The 13929-nt window shown below is 36.4% G+C and overlaps 1 protein-coding gene across 2 annotated transcripts in view; it reads right to left on the bottom strand.

The window, feature by feature from the left end:
* Positions 1–13929, bottom strand: part of LOC126260904 (importin-7) — a 194762-nt gene that overhangs the window by 24329 nt on the left and 156504 nt on the right. For both annotated transcript variants that reach the window (XM_049958362.1, XM_049958360.1), the window contains exon 21: positions 11415–11544. In XM_049958362.1, coding sequence (XP_049814319.1) covers positions 11415–11544 — 130 coding nt within the window. The remainder of the gene's footprint in view (positions 1–11414; positions 11545–13929) is intronic.

The raw sequence follows: 13929 nt of genomic DNA on the forward strand, positions 1-13929 counted from the left end.
GCTCAAGCTAAGCTACAACCACTGTGCTGCATTCTATATGGGCATGACAACCAACAAGCTGTTTGCCCGCTTGAACGGCCACTGACAAACTGTGGCCAAAAAACCGAAGTGGACCACCCTGTAGCCGAACACGCTGCCAAACATGATACCCCTCATCTCAATGACTGTTTCACAGCCTGTGCCATATGGATCCTTCCCACCAACACCTGCTTTTCTGAATTACGCAGGTGGGAACTTTCCACGCAATACATCCTACGTTCCCATAACCCCCCTGGCCTCAAACTTCATTAGTCACTGTCCTCACCTGTTCAGCCCCTTCCCCGTTCCCATTCCAGCACTACGTAGCCATAATTCCACCATCACACTCAGTCTTTTTACTTCTCTCCTTTTCTGCTACTTCCCCTCCACTCCATCTAACCTGCAGGACTACACTGTCCGCCATCCCTACCCTACTATCCCTCCCCCTCCCTGCCCCAGCCGCCTCCTTACCTCCACCCATCATGCACTGGTGCTGCTTCTCACGGTGTGGTTTCGATTACTTGAGACTGCAGTCTCGCACGCGCGCATGTGTAATTATGACCAAGGCCTTACTGGCCAAAAGCTTTATTTGTGACAGCCTTTTTGTTGTGCCTACCTGTGACTCAGCATCTCCACTATATGGTGAGTAGCAATTTTTCTTTTCATAAAATTGTTACCTTTTATCTTGGATTTTCCACTGTTTGATTTAACAATTAAATTAATCATACTTTTACAGAATCGTTACAACGAAACATGCACTACTAATTTGAGAACAGAGAGGTACCATATTCCTAGATTTATTTGTTACAGTGCCACACAGCACACTTAACTACATACAGGATGTATACATGGACAAGGAAAAAAAAATCCCGATTTTCCCAGGTGTCCCGGTTAAAAACACACTTTTTTTTCTATGTTAAGTGACAGAATACTTTCTCTCCTAACAATGATACTTATCAATTCTTGGACTGATTAACGTTTTATACATCGGCATAGAAATTCCAGGCACAACAATCATTAGTGTCGACACTGGAAAAGTATTAAGACTTAGAGGTGATGTCTAAATATTGTTCTGCATGTTCCTTGCACAAGAAGTATATTGCTGCAGGTAAAGAAACAGAACGGCAAGAAGCCATAAAGCAGTTTGTAGCAGAAATTATGCAGGCTCCAGTGGTGGGATGGAAGCTGCAGGTATGAAATTCATTTTCCATAGATCTTTGCAAAAGTATGGAGTAAGATACGTTCAGTATTTAGGAGATGGAGACTCTAGTGCTTTCAAGAAAGCCCTATGGAAAAGATTGCACTATTCAGAAACTGGAGTGCTTAGGCCATATTCAGAAGAGGATGTGTGGACGACTCCGAAGACTTGTTGCAGACAGTAAAGGCAAGCTACTAGAGGATGGGAAGCCACTGGGGGGTAAAAACAGACTAACAAAGAAGAGAATTGACAGCCTACAAGTCTATTATGGTGCTGCAATCAGAAGTAACCTCACAAACTTGGACAGTATGAGGAAAGCAGTACGGGCCATTTGGTTTCATTACTTGTTGACAGACACTACACCTCAACATGGCCCCTGTTCTAATGAATGGTGCAAATGTTTGAAAAGTAAGGAAAGTGGGGAAGCTTATAACCCATAAAAATAACCTTCCTTATGAGGTTTCAACGGCCATTAAACCAACTTTTAGAGCACTTGCTTCACCAGAACTGCTAGAAAAATGTCTGCATGGGAAAACACAGAACCCAAATGAAAGTTTCAATGCTCTTATTTGTAAAAGATGTCCAAAGACGGTGTTTGTTTCCAATTTGGTGGTGAAGATTTCTGTTTTGGAAGCTGCAGCAGTGTTTAATGATGGGAATGTGGCAAGACTTCACATCCTCAGCAAGTTGGGCTTTACACCTGGAGTCTTCACTGAGCAGATACTGCAGATCATTGATAAGCAAAGAATCGCGAAGGTGGAGACTTCAGTCCAGAACATACAAAAAATTGCTAGGCAAAGGAGCAGAGAAGCTAAAAGAGCTGTAGAGGATGATGATGAAATGGTATATGGATATTGGCAGTTTTAGCTAAGGTATGATAGACTTTTTATTTTATCATCCAAACTTTAAAATGATTTTTCTGCAACTTAACGTTTTCTGCTTTCAGGAACACACATCAGAAACTGTCAGAAGGATTGCAATGAAATTTGGCACACCTATTCTTTTACTTTGAAGCAATATTTAAGTGGAATAAAAGTTTAATCGAGATATTATACACAGTATTGTGGCTGATAATATATTGAAAAGTTTGCTTGTAAAAAATGTTCGAAACCAAGACATCACAGAAAATAATAGCAATAATTTACCAAAAAGTTACTGCACTTAATTGTACATCTATTAGTGTAGATTATTTTACCATTAAAAAAAATTTGCCAAATTTGCCTCGAAATTATGAAAAAGTGTACCTTAAAATAATAATGCAATGATACACAACATTATAGAATTTATAAAGGGAAACCAGCAGTGAGAATAACAGAAAACATGCTGATGTTTGGAACAGCATTTTATGTAAACAAAAAAACTGTAGATAGTGTAACAGAATTTAGATCTAATTCAGAAAGGATGTCCATGTTAAGAGTGAAGTGCAAGAATAAAAGTTACACCCTCATAAACTGTCATGCACCCATAAATGCTGACAACAGAAGAAATCTGGAGAAAGTAAATAAATTCTGAGACCTTTTAGAATCTGAAATTTCTATCATACCTAAAAAGAACGTTAAAATACTGATCAACATGTGTAAAATGTTCCAGTTAAAACTCACGTCCACAAATTGCCAAGAAAAGCCAAAACCTGGAGACATCCACATCCAAACCTAGGCAAATTTCAACTGGATCACGTAGCCATATCTAAATGGTACATCACGGAAATTATGAATGTTAAAATAGTCAGAAATAGGGAATTCGATTCAGATCATTATCTCTCTAAGACTAAAATAAAATTTCTCCCATCTAAACCAAAAAAGGGGACCAAGAAAGTGATCAGATACAACACCACTACAGCTAATATTACAAAAGAAAATATAGAAAAATTTAGAGAAGAAATTGAGCCAAGTAAAGAAGGTGATTGGCGTGAACTCCACATGAAAATAACTCAAGCAGCAGAGAAAACTTTAGGATTAGCCAAGAATAAAAAGACTACATGGTGGAATGAGGAGTGTGAAGAAGCACTAATACAAAGAGCTCAAAAATGGAGATGTTCGAAAAAAGAGGAAGACCTTGAACAATTCAGACAACAAAGAAAAGAAACATCAAAAATAATCCGCAAAATCAAAAGGAACTTTGAAAATCGTCAGCTTGTTGAAATAGAAGACAATTTCACCAAAAATAATTCTAGAAATTTTTACCAAACCTTTAAACACATACTTACAGGATATCAGGCACCAAGTATTTGTTTCAAAGATGAAAATGGCTAAATAGGATTAAATAATAAAGAAAATTGTGAAATTTTACCAAATTTATTGAAAAGTTGTTAAACTGTCCAGTTCCAACAGATAAATTAGAATTTCCAATGACACCTCAAAATATAGAGGAAGATTCCCACCAACAGAGCTAGAAATTCATGAAGCCATCAAAACACTCAAAAACTATAAAGCAAGTGGTGAAGACTCCACAACAACAGAATTATTGAAGTAATCAGAACCAAAAATCATAAAGGATCTACAGCTGCTTTTTGAGAACATTTGGAAAACTGAAAAGATTCCAGTTGAATGGAAAACAGTATTAATCCACCCGCTACATAAAAAGGGAGACAAACAAAATGTCAGTCATTACAGAGGAGTGTCACTTCTGCCAGTGGCATACAAAATATTATCAAAAATTCTCCTCAACAGAGTGGTAGATACTTTAGACAAACAACTAGGAGAATATCAGAGTGGTTTTCGAAAGGGAAGACCCAGTGCAGAACAAATTTTTAACTTAAAGTCAATAATTCGTCATAGAATGTTAACCAGCAAACCGATACTAGTGTCATTTATAGATTTCAAGAAAGCATTTGATTGTATAGACAGAGAAACAATAGATAAGGTCAGTAGAGAATTTGGTGTTAAATCAAAACTAGCAAACATAATTCGTGAAACACTAACAGGTACAGTATCTAACGTCAAATTTATGGGAGAAGTATTTCAGCCTTTTGAAATAAAAACTGGTGTTAGACAAGGTGATGGTTTATCACCTTTACTGTTTAATTGTGTTCTAGAAAAAATTGTAAGGATCTGGAATTCATAGCTAAACAATCACAAAATTGAACCAATAACTCTGGGAAGGAAAACAAATGGAATTAAGGTAACTGCTTGGCTTTTGCAGATGATTTTGCAATACTTTCAGAAAACCTGACAGAAGCAGTTACTCAAATAAACATTCTGGAAAAATTAGCAAACAGAACTGGTCTCAAAATTTCAGCTGAAAAACAAAATTCATGACATAAATATAAAAAATACATAGAAACACAAATAGGTAAAATAGAACGAGTAAATAAATTTAAATATCTTGGAGAAACTATACAACAGAATGGACTAGAAAAATCTGCAATAGACGTAAGAATTAACAAAATGGAAGGAACATATGGTTTGACCAAAAATATTTACAACAAAAAATGTATATCTAGAAAAACAAAACTAAAACACTACACCACAGTGGTACGATCAGAATGTTTATATGGATCTGAATGCCTAACGATGAACTATAAGTGGACAAACTAGAGGTACTGGAAAGAAGGATTATTGGAAAAATAATGGGTGCAATGAAAACTGCAGATTGTTGGAAAATAAGAAGTAATGAGGAGATCTACGAAAATATAGAGAAAATATCTGAAGTAATGGCCAAATGAAGATGAACCTTTTTTGGACATCTCTACCGAATGGATGGAAACAGACTAACAAAACAAATACTCCTATATTTCTGGAAGAAGAAATCGACAATAGCGTGGATTACAGAAGTAAGAAAAGGTCTTGAAGAAACAATATCAAAGAATCAGAAATAGCAGAAAGAAATTGTTTTAAAAAACAAAATACTAAATTTGGAAGGCTTTCAAAGCAGAAGAAATAAAAAATCGGGAACAACATTGACAGAAGAAAGGAAGATATTTCATGGGGGAGAAAATGAGGGAATACTGGAAAAATAGGAAACAACAACAAAGGAAGAAGAGGAACTGAAGTTGTTAACGTGATCCTAGTTGGTCAATACGATTGTAAAAAAAAATTCAAAATTATCTCACTGCATTAGATTGTTATTAAAAATTCTGAATTTTTTTAAAAAAACATATTAGATCTCTATACATAAGTGTGCAAAATTTCAATGAGATTGAACAAAAAATGGCAAAGTTATGGATTTACAAAAATATCAGTGCAAGACTGCCACCGTCTCCTCTTAATCCTATTTGATACTGACGCCATACCGCACAGCAGTACTGTAGCAGAGGATGGAATAGATGGACAGGCTGTCAAATACAGGAATGTATGTTCTGTGGTCCCCCTGTCTCCAAAGGCACAAACAGTCTTCTAACTGAGGTTTACATGCAGCATATGCTTGCAATGAAGCTACAATGAGAATCAAACACTCTGTGATTTAAGAAATTCAACGCGCATTCACACACATAACATTATTGGTCTTTCACGCAATGAAATTTACTTTGAAAATAACATTTATCAACCACCATTCGCAATATTTTCCCACGACCTGTTGAATTTGTTTCAGCAGTTGTCAGAGAGCGCCAGAAAACTGTTACTGCACGTGCACTGCTACAATGACGTAGGAAGCCCACATGTTCCTACCTATACAGCATTAAGAGATCTTACATTACGTCATAAATGGAACAAAACATCAGAGGACACTCCAAGAGCATCAGAATTTTGTAAACCAGACTAAAATGCATAATTCAGCTAAAAGTGCACATTCATATGTCCAGATTAAAAAAAAAGTACGCCCCGACCTGATATTAAGCTTTTCAGTGTGGTTTTTGGGCTGAAAATTTTCTTGGAGTACCAGTACTATATTGTCTAATGTTTGGTTCTTTATTATTGAATAGCACCACACACAGAGATAAAAACGGACACTTGCAATAAAGCAAACAGTTGACACTAGCCAATACTGTGGAATGAAATACTTCGTTTCCAATAAATTGACTGCCTCTGCGGAAAAGATTAATAAAATCCAAATTTCTTAGGCAAATCGACAAAAGTAACTTCAGTGTTCTGCAAGGCTTTACTGACAGAAACCTGGAAGTAAGATAAAATTGGGAAATTAGAACTAATAAAATATTTTAGCCTTCTATAAGCATGTCAATGTATTTTAATTCACTTTCTAGCTCTCAGCCACAGAAATCCACTTTGTTTTCATTTGATGTGAGAGTTGTAAATGAAGAAGAAACAGGGGTCACGTGGAGATTACCATCGTCTCCAATGCAACCGACTGCTCTGTGCATGCCATGCGCAAATCTGGCAGCTGGGTCTTGCCAGAAGAAGTTTTCCAACTACTGTCTGGCTGCTTGTTGCTACTGCTGATACAGCTAACAGCTTTACTTCAAGTAATCGCAAGTGGGAGCACGCACTGCTCATACATGACTCAACTGCGTATGCGCAAGAGCCTGTTGGCAACTGCTCAAATGAACCTAATATAAACCATTGTGACATCACGGTCATCGGAAGAAGTTTGTTGTTATGAAGTATTGCATAGTCTTCGTCCTAAAGCCTTTGATACATTTGGGTGTTGGCAAACACTTCTGTGAGCACTGTGTTTTGTTGTTGGAAATGGTGCATCTCCTTTGCAACTTAAGTTTATGTTGGTTTTCTTTCCCTTGTTTATGTTTCATTGCCGCAGTATTATTCTGTAGTAGTGGGCTAAAGTAAAACTCTTTGTTAGAGTATCAGTTCTTACAAGTCAAAATTACAAAAATTTAACTGAAAACTAAAACAATGAAAAATACCCAGGTTTTTCCTGAATAAAGAAATTCGTGTTTACCTAGGGCATATACACACTGAACTATTATCAGGAGTGTCTCGCAGGAAAGTGAGATGGGTCTCTCTCGGCAGCATGTTCTAAATAATAATTATAATAATAATAATAATAATTATTATTATTATTATTATAAAGTAAGTTACTGTAGATGAGTAGAAAAAAATCCTGTAATGCTTGAATATAGTATCATTGGTAAAACAATAATGTCAAATATGTAGATGCAATGTTGCAAAAGAGACATGAAATGGAACAAGCATGTAAAGCCTGTGGTAGGAAGCGGAATGGACACAGTTTATTGGGAGAATTATAGAAAAATGTAGCTGACCTGTAAGACACTCCTCATAAACGACATTTGTGTGGCCCCTTCTTGAATACTGCTTGAGTGTCTGGGATCTCCTCCAGCTCACATTCAAATAAAACAATGAAGCAACCGAAAAGAATGCTACATTGATGGTAAGGTTCAATCAACATGTGAGTATTATGAAAAGGCTCTGTGAACACCAATGTGAATCCCTCGAGGGAAGATTTTCTTTTCACGAAACATTACTGAGAAAATTTAGGGAACTAGCAATTGTGACTCACTATCCAACAATTCTACTGACACCAATACACATCTCCCATTAGGGCTGCGAAGACGACAAGGGAAATCAGGGCTCATATGGTAGCAAACAGATATTCATTTTTCCCTCACTCCATCTGCAAGTGAAACAGAAAATGTAATGGGTAGCAGTGGTACAACATATCCTCCAGCCTGCACCCTATAGTATCTTGTAGAATATGCGTTTACCGTATTTCCTCGAATCTAAGCCGCACTTTTTTTCTGGTTTTTGCAATCCAAAAACCTGCCTGTGGCTTAGAATTGAGAGCAAAGCAAGCGGAAGTTCTGAAAAATGTTGGTGGGTGCCGCCACAACTAACTTCTGCCGTCGAATATATGTAGCGCCACACAGGCACGCTTTGTAGGCACAAAGATAAATACTGGCACCAAAACCTCTGCGTCAGTAAATAAATTTAAAAAAAGGTGAAAGACTAGCTTTTTTCCTCCGCCCCTAGTTTCGACCACTGCATTTTGGTACATTATCCAACGAAGGAAATACAAATTCCGTATTGTTCATCTTCGAATGTAGCAGCATTTCAATGTACTACGAAAATCCGACTGGCAAGACTGTTTGTCAATATGGCCAACTCTACGTTCTGAATTTTTTCCTACCTGTGAGAAGAGTTGGTTGCTAATAGGAACTTTTATGAATTGTGAATCACATGCACTATTCTCTTCATCATAAGAATAATACGAATATAAACATTTTGCCATGTATTGTTTTGTGTTTGCTGCTATCTCATTTAAATCCTGTCTGCCTTATAAACTACGAAACTAGAGTGAGACAACAGCAAACGCGGAAGAATATACGTATCAAGTCGTATTTATATTCATAATATTCTTATGCCTAATAGTGATACAGTCAGAACTGAAGCACGGCAATTGACTAGATTTTTAAATCTAAGATGACTAATTTCTGTGCAGAATGTAATGTACTAAAGAGGCTTCTGCAAAGATTTTCAAACGGAGAAAAATTTTCACTAAACTCTCGTTCAGAATATCATCTATCATACACAGTCTATTATTTGGTTCTTGTTGATCATTATCAAAGAAAGCAGCAGTGTAAGTAACAACAAATAGCAGTCTCTTGCCATTGTTTCACTAATGAGACCATTTCTCTCTCTCTCTCTCTTTTTTTTTTTAAAGCGGCGGTAGCGCGCACAAAAGCAAGCCGTGCCGCGAGCGGCGACAGGCTGTAAACATACACTATTAGAATGCGACAAACAATGCACGACACACTACAGTAATGCATTTTCAGCTTAGAGTGACGTAAACACCTATAACAAAGAAAACGGCGCTTATCAGATCAAAGAAAAGTAAGCAATCAGTTCAAACCAGACGAAGCCCGTGAAAAAGGAAGGGGTACCCGTATAAATGCGGACGGAGCGCCTGACGCATAGCAATGGCTACCTGGTAAACCTTAACTTCTGAGCTTACGACTCGAACCAAACTACTGTAGCTCTATCGTTATTCATTCGACCTAAATTGTGTCTCATATTACAATGGACCAACTTTGTTTCGATTTGGAGATGCGGCCTAAAACTTTTTCTCCCCTTGAATTTCGAGTCTCAAATTTCAGGTGCGGCTTAGATTCGGGAAAATTTTTTTTCCTTGATTTCGAGTCTCATTTTTCAGGTGCGGCTTAGATTTGAGTGCAGCTTAGATTCGAGTAAATACGGTAGATGCACATGTGTATGTCACATGAAGAATAGCCAAGGAAACCAGCATAAAAAAGTTAGGGATTTATTTCATTTGGAGGTAAACATATACATGCACCCACAATGATAACTTTCAGAATGAAACTACGGAAAGATGGACAGAATCCCTATTGTGAAAGAATGTTCAAGTGTTCTTAAGAAGGCCTGTTGAATTTTTAAGTGACAAAAGTGAAGACTGATGAACCCGTGATGCATTTGGCCGTAAGAAATTAGCTAATGTTATCAAGCAACAACCTAACACTGCACTCCGAAAAGAAAGGTGTCCTTAATTAAAGAGAGATTTGTGTCTACTAAACATTCACTAATAAACTTCCATCTAGATAATTTTCTCAATGAATATACTCCACCAACATTGTTATTCAATGTCTGAGCTCATTACTCTATTATCAGTCTACACTAGTTGGACAGAAATAACTCTGCACTAATGCTGTGTGGCTTTTCTCACAGCTGAGAAAGATATAATTTGAAATCTAATATTAACAGGCCGCACAGTAAGTCTTACTAAAACTGCTTGATAAACGTCAAGTGGCACTAAAGCGCTGCCACAATAATTGCCATCTACCTCTTGTTAAAGCTTATCTACAGAGAAAGTGGAGTACTCAAAGACAGAATACATTGTTACCTGCAGTCGTCAGCAATAGTGAAACAGATAACTTGCTGTGCTCAGCAGTTCAATTAACAACTGATGCTTTTCTCAATTATGTCATTACTGCAAACTTCTTTAATACAACAATTTAACTGACACTTTGTAGAGGACCACTGGTAACAGTATGCATATGTTAAGAACCTGGATTGGTGAAACTTAATTACAATGTCTTGACATCTCAACTAACATGTAATTTAATTAAATTATACCATTTTCTACTAATGGGTATACTACTTCATCAAGATAATACGCTATTTTCATATGTTAAAAATATGGTTCAGATTGGTGTTATTCGGATTGACCACAACATTCAAATCACATTTATGGCCAATATTTTCGCAAAATATCTCTTATTATTATGTAATTGAAGATTAAAAATCATTATATATCAAGATTTGGTCATGTAATCAAAAACGCTCTGATGTTGGCTGAAGCTCTGGTAACGTCACAGACTAGGAGTAAGAGAAAAGTATACATGATTTACTGGAGCATTAGCCGAAGTTACTAGGTTTTTACGTACTTTTTCTGCAAATAGTTCAGCTATTTAGTGATAGAAAATGCATTTACAAATTTTAAGTAACAATAGAAAAATTTTGTAAATGCTGAAAGTGGAAACCCCACAAAAATTGTTGCATTTATGCTCCACTCACTTAGAGCAGCGATATGGGCAAGGACAAGTAAATGAGTCTGTACCTTATATCTAGATTCTTTATATCAGTCATGAAATATGACCCAAAGCACAATAAAATTGTTCTTACGTAGTACACAGCAGAAGTGCAACAGGAAGCAGGCGCTCTGTGGCGCAACGGATAGTGTGTGTTACTACGGATACTAAGTTAATGGGTTCGAATCCTGGAGGCGGTCATAAATTTTAAAAAGTTTTACATGAAACATGAAAACAGTGTTGGTAAGAACTCACTGTAGCAGTTGTTTCGATGGTGGGACGTGTTGTATGTAGTTTCACATTAATCGTAGTCTGAGAAATGGACAACTGAGGGTAAATACAACTACCCTGTTTACAAACAATTACCTTTCTTTCTAAATCTTTGCTGGTAGTGAAGCTATCACACCATACTCCCACAGTACAAAGACTTGTAGGACAATGATGTCTTTTATGCAGAGAAATATAAAGTATGTACAACATGCAGGTAATACAAACGTAAGGCCTGTGCTGTTTGTTAGTATAAGCTAACATGACTCTAATGAAGTGTTTTAGCAGGCTTTCAAATTATTCTGTTTTTATAAAAGAACACTGAAATTCGGGAAGAAAAAAAGACATGTTATGAGCATAAAATGAAATAATTAACCATTTAAGACTATTTCCAGGAACAGTCAAACACCCTATTTCTAATGGTGTATTTTCCACTAATCTGCTTATCATGTAGGGGGGGGGGGAGGGGGGGGGGAAACCACCTTGAATTCAAAGCCCGATATGTTAACAACTTACTCTGCATTACTTCCTTAAAAACAATGTACTCGTCTACTTCACAGTTCTCTTCATCAAGTGGAGTAGTGTAGCTTTCAAGCGCAGTCTCTTCATTTGCTTCAAATTCATCATCACTATCAGAGTCATCATCCTGAAAATAAAAAGAACAATGTGCATACGATTAAAATAGAGATTATTCCATACAAGAACAAAGTCTCGGGTAGAATAATCATTCACTGGATTACAGGTCTCTCTCTCTCTCTCTCTCTCTCTCTCTCTCTCTCTCTCTCACACACACACACACACACAACATTTTCAAAATAAGAATTGTAAGGTAAGATGGTAAGTTTTACAGGTTATGTGCAACTGCTTCTACACTGTGAGTGGCCATCATTGCTCTGATCACTCCTAAAATTTGTTTCTTTAAAATTTAAGTTCGCACTGCAGTACCAGACAGTGTTTGCGCATTCAGTCTCAATATGTTGACAGAATCTGAGAATTACAGAATCCATTTCTGAATGTGTTATATTTTTGTATCATTGAGATATCAAACAATATGTTTGTTATTACTGTATAGCATTGCAGAACATACAGATGCACAAAGTGCTTCCAGATTAATGTTTACATTTGCCAACGAGATGGTAGTACTTTGTGACCTGTAAATCTAGGGACTGGAAACTTCTTCAAAACAATACATCTTTTTGTCTGCTTGTTTGCATCATTGCCACTTAGAAAATATTATTAATAATCTCATTTCTTCATGATGTGCCTATATCCCCAATGATGTGTTCAGGTACAACTGACTCCCCACCATTTGCAACTATAAAGAAAAGATCAAACTCAAACTCTGGAATCTTCTTCATTGGGTTTAGAATTTGGTTGGCACAAAGCTGGATATTCATGTCACCACTCTTTCCAGTATTTGGTAATATTAAAAAGGTTCTTTGAGTGACTTTAGATCTTTAGTAGAAATGTGTTCTTGTTGGACTCAGTATTCGTAAGAATTTGCAGATTGAAAGCTTTTCTTTCGAGATCATATTCCATGTCAAAACAACTAATTTGGGACCATTTTTCTGCTCAACCACAAAGGATTTCAATGAAATTTTATGTGAATTTTCACACACGTCAGTTCTCCACAGCAATACTGGTAAAGATATAGTCACTTGTTTGACCCCATGCACAACTTTGCACAGAGCAAACATGAATTTCTGGTGACTAAGCCATCATATGTCAGGCAACATTTTGTTGAAAGAAATGAAATTTGACCTCCATTTACAAATTTAGCTGATCTCTTAAGAATAATACTGAAAAAATTTCACGAGTCATATTCAGCCAGAAAATTTTATACTAAAACACCGTCGCCAGAAAAAATCAAACTTTTGTTTCTTATATCTTGAGGACTAACAGTGAAGATGAACGTGAAACTTGGCATATAGTAACCTAACAATCCAAAAGTTCTCAGCTATAAAGTATTATTAACTTACCTCTTTCCACTACTGAATAAATGAAGTACAAAGTTGATGATTTTGTAAAAAGATAAAAAAAACAGTATTTTTTACGTTTTTTGCAAAAACCTATTATTCTATAAAAATTTTCAAATTGGGTAAATGCATGCTGAACATGAAACTTGAAAAGCAATAGGTCGGTAGCACAAGGATGTGGAATGCAAAATTCCATTGACCTACTACTTTCCAATACTCTAGAAACTCGTCAAACAGATGACAGTTTTCATGAAAAGGTGAAAATAGGGTATATTTAACACTTCTTTTACAAGTACTGTTTTCTATTAAAGTTCATCCAAAACAACATGTTTTAACCCCACCCACTGAACAGTGGGTTTAATTTCCAACAAGTGCTATTAATGCTATGTAAATTGAAGCAAACGAGCCACAAAAATCACACTGTGAATAAAACTTTAACATTGGCTTCTTATATCTTGTTGATTAAATGTATGATAAATGTGAAACTGTGGACAACAACAACAACATCATAGTACAATAAGGTTTTTCCAATACACAATCTCATTCATGTTCTGTTTTCTAAATTTCTACAAAATCATTTAAAACTTGATTTTCATAAAAGCTACAAAAAATAGATGACATTCAATTTGCTTTTAGAAAATGTGTTTTCCATAACTGATTTCATACTAATCACAATTGGAAAGAGCATGTTTTCAAGCATTCAGAAAACCAAGTTTGATTTGCAATGTGCACTAACATTACCTGAAAATGATGGCAAACTTGGAGGGGAATGAACTAACAGGATATGTTGCGGCAACTGGTTGCCCTTGTTTTGTTGAAAGTGGTTTTTATTTTTAAATTGACAAGTAATATCACACTATATTGCATTGGTCAATGGTGTCATTGTCACAAACCATTGAATAACATGAATCATCAACTCCATCACCATAGGGGGCATGACCAGTAGCTGTGCAATATCAGCAACAGGGTGGGTTTCTTCGTCCAGGTCCCCAAGCCTGTAATTTGGTTTCTTAAGGTAAGTTCCAAAGCCTTGTCGTGGTACCCGTCTACTTACA

The sequence above is a fragment of the Schistocerca nitens genome, chromosome 5, assembly GCF_023898315.1.
Source record: "Schistocerca nitens isolate TAMUIC-IGC-003100 chromosome 5, iqSchNite1.1, whole genome shotgun sequence".
NCBI lineage: Eukaryota > Metazoa > Arthropoda > Insecta > Orthoptera > Acrididae > Schistocerca > Schistocerca nitens.